This window comes from Hippopotamus amphibius, chromosome 10, assembly GCF_030028045.1.
Source record: "Hippopotamus amphibius kiboko isolate mHipAmp2 chromosome 10, mHipAmp2.hap2, whole genome shotgun sequence".
In the NCBI taxonomy this organism is placed as follows: Eukaryota; Metazoa; Chordata; class Mammalia; order Artiodactyla; family Hippopotamidae; genus Hippopotamus; species Hippopotamus amphibius.
The window spans coordinates 109,162,079-109,176,483 of NC_080195.1; the positions used below are offsets into that span (position 1 = coordinate 109,162,079).

The 14,405-nt window shown below is 50.4% G+C and overlaps 1 protein-coding gene across 1 annotated transcript in view; it reads left to right on the plus strand.

Moving 5' to 3' along the window:
* Window positions 1–12,916, plus strand: part of SIM2 (SIM bHLH transcription factor 2) — a 48,881-nt gene extending 35,965 nt beyond the window's left edge. The window contains exons 8-11 of the mRNA XM_057697518.1: window positions 7,584–7,731; window positions 9,174–9,342; window positions 9,898–10,306; window positions 12,471–12,916. Coding sequence (XP_057553501.1) covers window positions 7,584–7,731; window positions 9,174–9,342; window positions 9,898–10,306; window positions 12,471–12,916 — 1,172 coding nt within the window. The remainder of the gene's footprint in view (window positions 1–7,583; window positions 7,732–9,173; window positions 9,343–9,897; window positions 10,307–12,470) is intronic.
* Window positions 12,917–14,405: the final 1,489 nt, after the last annotated feature.

Genomic DNA, 14,405 nt, shown 5'->3' on the forward strand with positions numbered 1-14,405 from the left:
TCTTGGTATTAAGCTGCATGAGCTGCTTGTATATTTTGGAGGTTAATCCTTTGTCTGTTGTTTCATAGGCAACTATTTTTTCCCATTCTGAGGGTTGCCTTTTAGTCTTGTTTATGGTTTCTTTCACTGTGCAAAAGCTTTTAAGTTTCATGAGGTCCCATTTGTTTATTCTTGATTTTATTTCCATGATTCTAGGAGGTGGGTCAAAAAGGATCTTGCTTTGATGGATGTCATAGAGTGTGCTGCCTATGTTTTCCTCTAGGAGTTTTATAGTGTCTGGCCTTACATGTAGGTCTTTAATCCATTGGGAGTTTATTTTTGTGTATGGTGTTAGGAAGTGTTCTAACTTCATTCTTTTACATGTAGCTGTCCAATTTCCCCAGCACCACTTATTGAAGAGGCTGTCTTTTTTCCATTGTATATTCATGCCTCCTTTGTCAAAGATAAGGTGCCCATATGTGTTTGGGTTTACTTCTGAGTCCTCTATTCTATTCCATTGATCTTCCTTTCTATTTTTGTGCCAGTACCATACTGTCTTGATCACTATGGCCTTGTAGTATAGTTTGAAGTCAGGAAGCCTGATTCCACCAACTCCATTTTTCCTTCTCAAGATTGCTTTAGCTATTCGGGGTCTTTTGCATTTCCATACAAATCATAAGATTTCTTGCTCTAGTTCTGTGAAAAATGCCATTGGTAATTTGATCGGGATTGCATTGAATCTGTAAATTGCTTTGGGTAGTACAGTCGTTTTCACGATGTTGATTCTTCCAATCCAGGAACATGGTATGTCTCTCCATCTGTTTGTGTTGTCTTTGATTTCTTTTATCAGTGTCTTATAGTTTTCTGCGTACAGGTCTTTTGCCTCCTTAGGCAGGTTTATTCCTAGGTATTTTATTCTTTTTGTTGCAATGGTGAATGGGAGAGTTTCCTTAATTTTTCTTTCTGCTCTTCTGTTGTTAGTGTATAGGAATGCAAGAGATTTCTGTGCATTAATTTTGTATCCTGCTACTTTACTAAACTCATCAATTAGTGCTAGCAGTTTTCTGGTAGAGTCTTTAGGGTTTTCTATATATAATATGTCATCTGCCAAGAGTGACAATTTTACTTCTTCTTTTCCAATTTGGATTCCTTTTATTTCTTTTTCTTCTCTGATTGCTGTAGCTAAAACTTCCAAAACTATGTTGAATAATAGTGGTGAGAGTGAACACCCTTGTCTTGTTCCTGTTCATAGAGGGAATTCTTCCAGTTTTTCCCCATTGAGAACGATGCTGGCTTTTGGTTTTTCATATATGGCTTTTATTATGTTGAGGTAATTTCCTTCTATGCCCATTTTCTGGAGAGCTTTTATCATAAATGGATGTTGAACTTTGTCAAAAGCTTTTTCTGCATCTATTGAGATGATCATATGGTTTTTATCCTTCAATTTGTTGATATGATGTATCACATTGATTGATTTGCATATGTTGAAGAATCCTTGCATCCCAGGGATAAACCCCACTTGATCATGGTGTATGATTTTTTTAATGTGCTGTTGGAGTCTGTTAGCTAGTATTTTGTTGAGGATTTTTGCATCTATATTCATCAGCAATATTGGTCTGTAGTTTTCTTTTTTTGTGACATCTTTGCCTGGTTTTGGTATCAGGGTGATAGTAGCCTCATAGAATGAGTTTGGGGGTGTTCCGCCTTCCGCAATATTTTGGAAGAGTTTGAGAAGGGTAGGTGTTAACTCTTCTCGAAATGTTTTATAGAATTCACCCGTGAACCCATCTGGTCCTGGGCTTTTGTGTGTTGGGAGATTTTTAATCACTGCCTCAATTTCCATACTTGTGATTGGTCTGTTCATGGTTTCTATTTCTTCCTGGTTCAGTCTTGGAAGATTGTATTTTTCTAAGAATGTATCCATTTCTTCCAGGTTATCCAATTTATTGGCATATAGCTGCTTGCAGTAGTCTCTCATGATGTTTTGTATTTCTGAGGTGTCTGTTGTTACTTCTCCTTTTTCATTTCTAATTCTGTTGATTTGCATCGTCTCTCTTTTTTCCTGATGAGTCTGGCTAATGGTTTATCAATTTTGCTTACCTTCTCAAAGAACCAGCTTTTAGTTTCATTAACCTTTGCTATTGTTTCCTTCCTTTCTTTTTCATTTATTTCTGCTCTGATCTTTATGATTTCTTTCCTTCTGCTCACTTTGGGGTTTCTTTGTTCTTTTTCTAATTGTTTGAGGTGTAAGGGAGACTCTTTTCCTTTTTTAAATTTTAATTTTATTTTTGGCTTCGTTGCACCTTCTCAATGCTGTGGCTTCTCTTCTTGTGGAGCATGGGCTCTAGGCACATGGGCTTCAGTAGTTGCGGCATGTGGGCTCAGTAGTTGTGGCTCACGGGCTTAGTTGCTCTGCGGCATGTGGGATCTTCCTGGACCAGGGATCGAACCTGTGTCCCCTGCATTGGCAGGTGGATTCTTAACCACTGTACCACCAGGGAAGTCCCAAAGACTCTTTCTTGTATGCGGGGGGCTTGAGCTGCAGGTCCTGGGGGTGGCAGGGGCAGCCTGGTGCACAGGTGGGGCAGGGATCAATATATGTGTCAAGGGACATGGGCAGATTTCTTGTGGACACAGTGTTTTGGAAGAACCATGATGTCTGCAAGGCTGTTCATCCAAAGTAGTGGAGAATTTCACCTAATTCTCTAGGTAGACCCCTGACCAGAGTGGGCCAAGCCCAAATGCCAAGTGGAACACAGGCTGTGTCCAACTATCAAAACACTTCAATGTCAGAGAAGGCTGCAGAGCCTGAATATGTGATCTCTATATTTCAAGCAATAACTGTTATAACAAAATCATAGGACAGCTGGTGTAGACCCATGGAGAACATACTCTAAATGACATACAGGAGCCACGAACTCAAAATGCTTGTGGGACCAAGCATGTAACATGAATGTATGAATGGGCAAGCATAGGGCCACAGGGAGCGGTGGAGCTCGTGGCTAGCTGGAGAACACGACCCATCCAAAGGCATTCTGAGTAACAGCAACTCTTTGCCACCATCAGAGCATGTCTGTGGACACATGTGGTCCATGGGATGTCAGCTGGGAAACACTGCATAGCACAGCTATAGAACAGGGACAGAGGTCTTCAAATAGAAGATACACTTGAAAAAGGTTTCCAATCTACCATGAGGAGTTTTTTGTTTTGTTTTGTTTTAAAGCTCTTTATTGGAATATATTTGCTTTACACTCTTGTACCAGTCTTTGAGGGACACCAAAGTGAATCAGGTGTATTTATACATATATCCCCATATCCCCTCCCTCCCACGACTCCCTCCCCCACTCCCTGTCCTGGCCCTCTAAGGCATCTCCCATCATCAAGTTGATCTCCTTTTGTTATACAGCAACGTCCCACGAGCTATCTGTTTTACAGTTGGTCGTGTAAATATGTCTATGCTACTCTCTCACTTCGTCCCAGCTTCCCCTTGGCCCCCCACCTCAGCCCTGTGTCCTCAAGTCCATTCTACCATGAGGAGTTTTGATTGGAGGGAGACTGGCTTCTGCCGCTGTCCTCTCTTGCCTCTGGACTGGAAATGGATGATGGAGTTGAATTCATTTGCAGGTCCTTTCTGGATGCTGCCCTCTGAGCAGAGGGTGGAGAGAGCAGCAGCTTTGTCTTGCTGACGAAGGTGCCGGGAGCCTGTGCTTAAGGGGGAGCTCTGCACAGTGAAACAGGAAACAATCTAGGAAGCTCCTTGCGACCTACACGCTGTCCTGCTCCCTGGAAGCAGTTTGCACATTTATAGGTGTGACTTGACGGGTCTGGTTCAGCCCGTCTTCTGTGGTCCGTGTCACTGTGCAGACGTTGCACAGGGTGGGCCTCTGGAAGTTCGCAGCAGGTATAGAGCAGGGGGGTGTGTGGGGGCCGTGCACACACACTGAGACCGGCTCCCCAAAGGACCATGTGGCTTGTCTTCCGTGTCACCAGCGAAGCTCTCCCCGAGGCTCTGCTGGCAGAGACAAGAGCCCGGAGGAGCCCGGGAATCGCACTTACACCTTCCCCACGGGGGTGGTTTAGTTTCTTTGGGCGGCTGGAACCAAATACCGCACCCTGAGTGGCATGAAACAGCAGAAATGTATTGTCTCACAGTCCTGGACGCCCAGGTGTCGGCAGGGCCGGGCTTCCTGTGGAGCTTCTGGGGAGGGTCCTTCCTGCCTCCAGCTTCTGGTGGCTGCCAGCGGTCCTTGGCTTGTGGCTGCAAACTCCAGTTTCTGCCTTCGTCTCCCTCTGTGTGTCTGTGTCTTCTCCTCCTCTGTCTCTTATTGGGACATTTGTAATTAAGTTTACTGCCCTTCCTAATCCAGAATGATAGCACCTTAATTACCTCTACAAAGACCCTTTTCCCAAATATGGTCACATTCGCAGGTTCTAGGCGTTAGAATGTAGAACACGTCTTTTGGGGGGGACGCTATTCAGCCCACGACAGGCATTTTTGGTGTCCTTTTCACCTCTCAAAATCCAAAACAGGAATGGAAATTATGCTTGAGGCCAAAGTTTACGTTGCTTCCAGAGGCTGGCTCGCTGACATGGCCATGCCTCCAGGAAAGAATTCTGGAACCAGGAGGAATTCTGGAGGAGCCAGGAAGGCCATCTCCTCTTCTGGAGAGTATATTTGTGGAACTAGAAGTTCTATTTCAAAGTGGCCTCAGAAGACCGTGACCACGGGCTCTCACCCGGGTGTGGATCCCCCCGATGTCAGAGACGCTGCAGCCCAGAGGGAGGGGCAGGGGCAGGGCCTGTGCCCCCAGGAGCTGACGGCTTAGGGGACATCTCCCCCTGCCCCCACCCACCACCGCAGTAAGCAGGGCCTTGCTTCATAGCCCTCTGGTCTGGGATCCCTCAGACAGATAATTAAGTTCGACAGATTGGATGAGGAACTAGAGCAAACCAAAGAACGCTGTGACTAAGTGTCTAGGATTTCAACTTGGATTGATACATTGATTATCGCCATGGGTCACAGAGAAGCAAAAAAAGAAAAAAAAAAACCACCCCCCACATTTTTAAAAACTACATCTGTGTTTCTTTGGTCTCTGTATCCAAGCTTCATCGTAGCAGAGTCAGGGAGGGTCAGAGCTAATAAAATCTCTGCAGATTCTGCCACTTGAATCCTAATGTAAAATATTTGGGATGAATATTCCCATAGTCATTGTGTTCAGTGTAAGATGATTATAGGGAGATTTTAGGAATATTGTAAGAAATAAGGGGAAATATAAAGTATAAGAGAAAGGAAAAGCATATTGTCATAGTCCCAGGGGCTTGACAAACACTGCAAGGAATAGATTTCAAAGCCAAAGAGATTAACATGCATTACTGCTCAAGAAAGAATGACATCTCGGGAAGTCCACAGGCGGGACCTCAGTTTGATCATGTTGCCTCTCTTTGGGGGCCGTAAGCAAATTGGTTCACTGAGTCTCCCCTAAATGTTGGCTCACACCCACCCCCATAAGTAGCTACTCAGAACCCTCGAGAGGCCGCTGCCCCCTCCTCTCACAACAGCCCCTGAGAAATGGGAGTCGGTGCACCTGGCGTGGGCCCCAGCCGTGTCCTCAAGCTCTGTCAGCCCCGGTTTCCTGGTGACACTCACCAGCCACAGGTGTGAGGGTGGGGGAGGTGAGGCAGTCCATGCAAAAATGAACTGGCAATAGGAGCCTTGTATTCTGTGGTTAAAAAAGCAACCCTCAAAAGCAGAAGCACTGTAAAGGCTCTCTCCTATGACCTTGGGCTACACTCTTCAGCATGGGATCCTACTCCCGCCAAGTGAGTCCACCGACATGCAGCCTGGAAGGAAAAGAGCTGGTGTCTGCGCTGCTCAGAGCCCGGCCTCAGCGTCCAGGCGGGACGGTGGTTACACGTCTGTCCCTGGCTTCTTCCCTCAGGGCTGCGGGGCTTCATAGACATTGCATTTCCACTTCCCACGCCCAGGCAGACTGCTTGCCCGTGGGGAAGATAACTAGAGTTTCATTCTGCTTATACAACTAATAGCCCCTCCTTGTTGGAAATTTAGAAAATCAAGAAAAGACATGAAAACTCCCTGTGATTTTAAGTCTGATAAACGAGAGCTAGTATGTGTCGAGCCCTTCACGCACGTCGGCCACTTTTCTGAATCTTCACGTGGATGCTCTAACCCTCACAGCAGCCGATGGTGTAGGGCCTGTGATTATCCTCCTGTTATAACGGGGAAACCGAGGCACAGGGAGTTAGTAACTTGTCCAAGATCACATAGCTAGTGGGGGGTGTGTGTGTGTGTGCGCGCGCGCGCGCACGCACTTTTTCATAATTAGGATTTTACTCTAGGCAGTTCTGAGTCTTGTCTTCGTTTAACATTATATCATATATATTCCCCATCATGTTATAAATTCTTTTCAATCATCATGTTAACGGCTGCTTGGTACCCATCATTTATTTACCCTCTTTCCTCATATTAGACAGTGAGGTCTCCGCCCCCTTTCTCCTGAATTATAAGCAGGACTGAAAGGGATCTCTTGGCCCTTGAGTCTTTGTTTGTGTTACACGTAATTCCCATAGGATTACCTCCTAGAAGTGAAATCAGTGTGTCAATGGGTATGAACTGTGGTTCCAGAAGGACCTCACCAATTCACCTTCCTCCCCCCCAGCCCTGCCCCCCCATCCCTGCTCTCCTGAAGGCCCCGGGGGAAATCAGTGTGGTTGAGGTGCCCCCGGAGGCTTTGGAGGTGGGCTGCCCAAGGGTCCGGAGTTTGCAGCCCTGCATAGAAGAGAGGCCCACAGGCCCAGTTTTCTGAAACTTCGTAGCCATGTAGAGGTCTCTCCTATGTGAGCAACATAGGAAATTCATGGGCCGGGGGAACTAAAATTAATGGGAAGACGTATAAATGGTAATAGAGTAACAAACGGTTTCACTGTGAAGACATATGTTCTGGGGATAGGAAAATATCAGCAACAGTTTGACACTTAGTTGAATGCACTTAACTTACTACTGTGTTTATTTTTGTTTGTTTGGTTTTTTTGGCACACGGGCTTAGTTGCTCCGTGGCATGTGGGATCTTCCTGGAGCAGGGATGATTCTTAACCTCTGCGCCACCTAGGAAGCCCACTACTGTGTTTAAATAACCACATCACTCCCCCCACCCTCCTTCCACCCATTAACAGTTGGAGGATTATAACCTAATTATGGCATTTTGGAAACTAAAAAACAAAACCAATTTTATCACTCTGCCAGATGCTAATGTTGTTTGGGCACTAATTGCTTCTCCCAATGAAAGCAGTGAAAATTACATTGGAGTTCTTCACAGGGGAGGGGAGAGGTTGCTCCGTGGACCCCGTGAAATTATAGGCAAACACCTTGTGTGTGTGTGTATGCGTGTATGCATGTGTGTGAGCCCACACACGCATGTGTGGCTCTTCCTGCGGAGAAAGCCCGCTCCCTTTGTCAAGTTCTCAAAAGGTGTCCCTGACCCCAGAAAGGTCCAGAACCTGGGCTGTAGGTCGTCCGTGGGGGCAGCCTCCTCCAAGGCAGATCCTGCTAACCGTCCCTCGGGATTCATGTCACCTTGTGCTTGCAGTGCTGGTGAAGGGCCAGGTCACCACCAAGTACTACCGGCTGCTGTCCAAGCTGGGCGGCTGGGTGTGGGTACAGAGCTACGCCACCGTCGTGCACAACAGCCGCTCGTCCCGGCCCCACTGCATCGTGAGTGTCAATTATGTCCTCACGTAAGTCAGACGTATTTGTTTCTCTCCTTGCTCTCTCCTTCTCCCCCGTCCCGCATCAGATCGCTCACACGAGTACCATTTCTCTCTCTCCCGCTCTCTTTCTGGAACTGTTCATTTGTCTCCTGTTTTGTTTTCTTGAACAATCTGGTTGTCTGGGAAGGTCCGAATGATTTCTGTATCAGCACTGAGGGCTGGGTGCCAGAGAGCAGTGGGAACGCGGCAAGGGGAGCCCTGCCCTGGGCGAGGCTTAGGATGGGATCAGACAGCCCAGGTAAGGGTGTGGGTGGGCAGAGGGAGGGTGGCTGATGCCCTCCATCTTGAACAGGATGGGAAGGGATGCACATCCCAGACCAGGAATACAAACGTATACTCTCTGGGCCACAAACATTTAGATCATCCTGCCCGCTCCTGCCATTGGAGACAGGGGCTAGCTACCATTTTCTCCTTGTCTTCCTGTATAGCCTATTGTAAATGGTAATGAATATTTAGTGCCTTTAAATCCCTAGAAGTTAAGTTCAGTCGCAATTAAGACCATTAGAAGCAACAGGACATAAGTCTGCCTGGGACCACATATTACTGTCCGCCCACCATGGCTATGATGTGTTAAATCACGTTGCACCCGGTTCTGGCCCTGAACTTGATACCTTTGCAGTTCCCCCAGCCCCACCCTGAACAGGGTCCTCTCGTGCATTCTAATGCAGTGAGGTTTTAGGCTCTCCCTTCTTTCATAGAATGATTGCCAGGTTCTTGGGGGTTTGGGGTTGGGGCAGGGAGGAAGGGTGAGAGGTAGGTGTTTGGTGTTTTTTGTTTTTTTTTAAGAGGTAGAGTGATTTTAGCAAAACTGTAGGGGAGAGAGCATTTTAGTCCCTTCATGATTCTTCCTGAGCAAACAGGTGTGGGCTGGGGCTGGAACTCTGGGCAACTTCCCTTCCCGTGAACTTGACGGTGCCAGCTTGGCTCTTTAGGGCAGAAATGGGCCCCTGATGCGGAAGTGGATGAGGCTGGAAGCCAGGCTCTTAGACCCTTACAAGTCCCCACTCACACCTCCCTGGTGCTAAATAGGGAAGCAGCTGGGCCACAGACACTCACATTGGTCAATAGTGTTTCTGCCTTTTCCTTTTTGCCCTGACACCCTTCCGAGAGGTGCATAGTGTCCCCAGGAAATGTGCGTGGGGCCTTATGGGGTGGAAGAGAGCTACATTGTGCTCCCTCCATCCCTGCTGAAAAACACACACCTCACTCAGCGTCTCCCAGAGGCTCCAAGCCTGAGGCTGCGGGGCGGCTTTTATAATGTGGGTGAGCCGTCCCTCAAATCCCAGCCACATCCACTTAGTGAAACGACACAGTGGAGCTTCTCGAATGAACTCGCCTCAGGGACGGTCCCAGGAGGCCGCCCTCCTTTGCAGCCCTCGGACATGACCTGTCCTGCTTTTGCTCCTCAGGGACATTGAATACAAGGAACTGCAGTTGTCCCTGGACCAGGTGTCCACATCCAAGTCCCAGGACTCCTGGAGGACCACCTTGTCTACCTCACAAGAAACTAGGAAATTAGCTAAACCCAAAAATACGAAGATGAAGACGAAACTGAGAACAAACCCTTACCCCCCACAGGTAACACATGCCACCTGCAGGGGCTCGGGACACCCGGGCACCGTAAGGAATGACGAGCCTCTGACTGCACTCAGGGGTCTCCCTGCCTGGATGTTCCTCTGGGATGCAGAGTCCCCCTGGGACGTCCTGCCCACAGGGCAGAGACTTGGCCTGGAGAGGCAGGCAAATCTAACATCCAGGGGAAGAGTCTGGTCTAGGAAACAGATGACTACAATGGGGAGGCTTATCAGCTGCTAGAATCCATGAACACTGGTGCCTCGTGTTTCCATAGCGTTTTATTTTAACGGAAGCCTTCCCTCTCTCTTTTAAAGTCTTTTGCGAGCTCTCAGGAGGCAAAAGTGGCCACATGTATCTGGTATGTTGTCACTTGGGGTGAGGAGGTCTCTCTCCACCCAGAGGGGGGGTCCCCGGGGTGCTGTCTGCCGGGCACCTGTCCCCGGTGGGACCTCGTGCTGGTGGCCGGGGTGGGCCCAGCCCTGGGACGGGGCAGGCACTATAGGATGGGAAGGCAGTTTGCCTCCGCCGGCCCCTTCATCCGTCTTCTTTGCTCGGCAGCAATACAGCTCGTTCCAAATGGACAAACTGGAAGGCGGCCAGCTCGGAAGCTGGAGAGCCAGCCCCCCCGCCCACGCCCCGGCTCCCCCAGAACAGCAGCTCCATTCAGAAGGCGGTGACCTTCTGTACGCCCCGTCCTACAGCCTGCCCTTCTCCTACCATTACGGACACTTCCCGCTGGACTCTCACGTCTTCAGCAGCAAAAAGCCAATGTTGCCGGCCAAGTTCGGGCAGCCCCAAGGATCCCCGTGCGAGGTGGCACGCTTTCTGCTGAGCACACTGCCAGCCGGCGGCGAGTGCCAGTGGCACTACGCCAACCCCCTAGTGCCGGGCAGCCCGTCTCCAGCTAAAAGCCTTTCCGAGCCGCCGGTCAACCCTGCTCGGCACAGCCTCATGCCAAGCTACGAAGGTGGGTCCTGTTTGCACGAGGGGAGGGGGCAGGACTGTGAACAGTGGTGGCGGTGGGTGGCAGAGGGAAAAAGAATCCTCACGCTGTGGGCAAACTTTCCCTTTTTTCTGCTTCTAAGTGGGAATGGCTGTGCTTTCCTGCCCTCACTGCGAGTGCTTCACAAGGGCGCAGAAAGCTGGGCGACTGAGCCGGTGTGCCTCGTGGGTACCAGGCGCAATGTAAAAGGCTGAGGAAAGCGGATGTTTGGCCACCCACCATTAAAATCCTGGCCCTGTTCACTCCCCAAAAGGGAGGCAAAATGATTTTTCTATGTACTGAGAACCCCCAGCTGTTCTGATTTTATAAGATTACTTTCTACTCTATCCAAAAATGAACATGGGGCATTATTGGTTTTCTTCCCATGCCAGTTTTCGAAGTGTGGGAAGCAGTGGTGGAAAATCACAGGCTCAGTGATAGAAACGCTACTCACCACCCCAGAGCAAATAGCACAAACCCTCCAGGACTCAGTTTCTTCATCTGTAAGATGGGAGCATAAGCCAAGTCAATTGCCTACCACAGAGCTTGGCACACAGACAGGAATGGCCTCCCAGCCAGCTCCTCCTGGCAGCAGGCAAGCAGCGGTCCTCTGTGGAGGTGCCACTAGCTGCCCCAGGCCCAGACAGACTGCTGTTTGCTCACTGGAACAACCCAGGTAGAGGGCAGAAGGTGGAGATTGAGGGTTAGCTGCAAGGGGTGTGTGCCTGTTTCACCCAGACCTAACTACCACTCAGACTGTAGACCAGGTGTGTGCAAATGTCCTGCAGCGACCACTAAATGCCAGGTGGATGTTACAAGCCCCAGAAAAGAGTCACCTGCTTAAGGAGGACAGCTCCCTGTAGTCTCCTCTCTCCCCCTTTTCTCTCTTTGGAGGCAGGTAGGGCTCGGCTGCTCATAGGACTGCTTTGTGGACCTCTCGCTCTGTGCTGTTACCCAGTCTTTACAAGCCTATGCGATACATTTCGTCTCCATATAGGAGAGGGGGGCTAGATCCCGGGAGAAATCTAACCTTCTTGGAGATTACCAGGACGTGTTTCTGGAAAGTAGCCAGTTTAAGAAAGCACATACTAGTAACCCCGGCCGTGCAGCCCCGCCTTTCAGCCTCGGGCAGTCCTGAGACTTGGGTCCCCACCACCCATCAGTGCATGGGGTCCCTCAAATAACCAAGGAAGGGGTTTCCTGGCACCGCTAAGGAGGGAGAAACAAAGCAAAGGATTTCAAAACAGCTGAGAATATTATCCACTTGAGACTGAGTTATTTTTCTTTGTGTGTGGGAGTTGACCAAATGAGATAACATAGGGTTTGAGTTTTTAAATTGCTATTTTGAAAGTGAAAGAGGTTAATAACCACTTCATTTGTCAGACACTTGGTAAAAACATGGACCAAAGGTGCTAATTGGGGGCAATTTGTGATTGACTTTCTAGTTTTTTCGATATTAAAGGAAGACAAAGGATGTCTTAAGGTTAAGAGAGAGAGACAGAGAGACAGAGAGAGGAAGAGCGGGAGAGAGGGAGAGGAGCTAATTGACTGCAGACATCTAATTAGTGAGAGTGGTTATTACTTTAATTGTAACAATACTAAAGACAGCAGGGTAATTACCCTCCCCATTGAGAGAAGAGCAAAAAAGATCAGGGCAGACTGGGGCCACCTGACACTAGGGCTCGGAAGCCTCTAGACCAACGCCGTCCAGTCCAACATAGTGGCCGCCAGCCGGGTGCGGCCAGTGCGATGAGATGCGCTCCGAGTGTCTGCACCGCATTTCGAAGACAGAAACAAAGAATACAATTTCTCCGTGATTTTTATATTGATTACGCACTGAAATCATATTCTGGCTGTGTTGCATTAAATTAAGTATGTTACTAACATGAACTCCACCTGTTTCCCTTCACTTTTTTCCTGGGGCCACTAAAACACTGCAACTTGCATCCTGTGATTGGACCTCGCGGGCCCGGGACGCGCGCGGGAAGCGGGGAGGGCGTCTCCGGGGGTCGAAAGCGCCGGCGGCGCGGGGTGGCTCGTGGCGGGGGGGGGGCGGGTGGAGGCCCCAGGGCCCCCCGGGGTGGAGTCGCTCTGGGCATGTCCCCTCCCTCCCCCACGCGGGCGTCTAACGTGTCGCCTGTCCCCGCAGCGCCCGCCGCCGCCGCCGCGCGCAGGTTCGGCGAGGACACCGCGCCGCCGCCGCCGCCGCCGCCGAGCTTCCCGAGCTGCGGCCACTACCGCGAGGAGCCGGCGCTGGGCCCGGCCAAGGCCGCCCGCCAGGCCGCCCGGGACGGGGCGCGGCTGGCGCTGGCCCGCGCGGCCCCCGAGTGCTGCGCGCCGCCGGCCCCCGAGCCCCCGGGCGCGCCGGCGCAGCTGCCCTTCGTGCTGCTCAACTACCACCGCGTGCTGGCCCGGCGCGGGCCGCTGGGGGGCGCCGCGCCCGCCGCCCCCGCCCTCGCCCGCGGCCCCGGCGCCCCCCAGGCGGCGGCCGGCGCGCTGCGCCCCCGGCCCGCCGGCCCCGCCGCCGCCTCGCCGCCCGGCGCGCCCCTGCCGCACTACCTGGGCGCCTCGGTCATCATCACCAACGGCAGGTGACCCGCCCGGGCAGGACCGCGGGGACCTGGGGCCGCCCCGCCTCGCGCAGGGAGAAGCCATAGGCCAGCCTCGTCGGCTCCCGTTTTACCAAGTGCAGCCGAGTCGAGAGGGGCGAGCTGTATATGCACGACTTAAATTAATTTATACAGACAACTATTTTACTAGAACGCCTCCGCCTCGGACTTGTAGATTTGTACCGTAGATGCCGTGAAGGCGCGCGTAGAGGACGGAGACCCGGCGGCGCGGGGGAGGCGCGGCCCCGGCCTTTGCGCGCCCGGAGCCGGGGCCTGTGCAAGCGCGTGGCGGAGCGTCCCTCGCGGCCCGCGTGCGGCCGCCGCGGCTCCGCCTCGGGGGCGGGGGGCTCGGTTTCCTCACCAGCAGTCGGGCTTGCGCGCCTCGCCTGCCCCCGCTGCTCAGTAACGGCCCCTCTGGGGGGCTGGAGGAGTCTCCGCTCCGCGGGCGCCCTCCACGTGGACGGGGAAACCCCACCCTGATGGCGTCAGATGTGCCGGCGGGTGGCAGACCTGGAAGCTTCCGGTAGTCAGAGCTCTTTAGATGCTTAAGTCAAGGCAGAATGTGATGGCTTAAGTCCCATGAACGGACAACTCCGGGGTCTTTAAAAGTCTCATTAAAAGTTGTTTTAATTTAACCGTTTCGTTAAGACAAACATCATGCCGAGACCAAGGGGGAGAACCTGGGTGTGCTTCACAAGCGCATTCCCAAGCTCTTGTTCCCTCCTAACCCCCTGAACTCTTGAGAATAGCACCTTCGGAATATATTGAAAAGGCATTAAATGCAAATATATATATAACCAGATATTTTATGAGAATGACATGTGGATGATTTCGGTGCCCGGTGGATTGGCTACCCCTGTCAAGTTTGATGACAAGGCAAAATCCCTGTGGCCCACACAGACCTGTAATTCCCTAGGCTCGTGTTTGCTACAAGTAGTGCTAAGTTAGTTATGTTGCATGTGCAATATGGAAAACTGTCAATGGGCTGCGCCTTGTGGAAGAAAACATGCTAAAGGAATGTAATGAAAATGATGTACACATTGGCTTCAGCGTTTTCTGCATTTTATACAGAGCAAGAAAACTCCATATGAACATGTCATGTGTGAAACAGGTAAACAGAAATCTTTTTATAAAGCACCAGCAGTGTTTTTAAAAGAAACTTCCGTTAAATTTTTGTTTTATTTTTATATCTTTGCTTCAAGATCTCACCATTTAAAAAATCCTATCATGGCTCTGAAGTGCATCAGTGAGCCACCCTTTTTCCCAGTCTGCCCCACACTATAAACACTCCCTCATTTTGCTGCTTTTTCAAAAATGGTTTACTTGTAGGAAACTATGTCACCCTTTCTGAGTGGAAAGGTTGTTCACAGATGTCTTTAGCTCACTGTTCTAGAAGCAAAGTGCACCTACACTTTGTGAAAGGACCTGTTGCCCACCCAGTGTCACTATGAGGACCTGCCTCATTCCCTAGGATG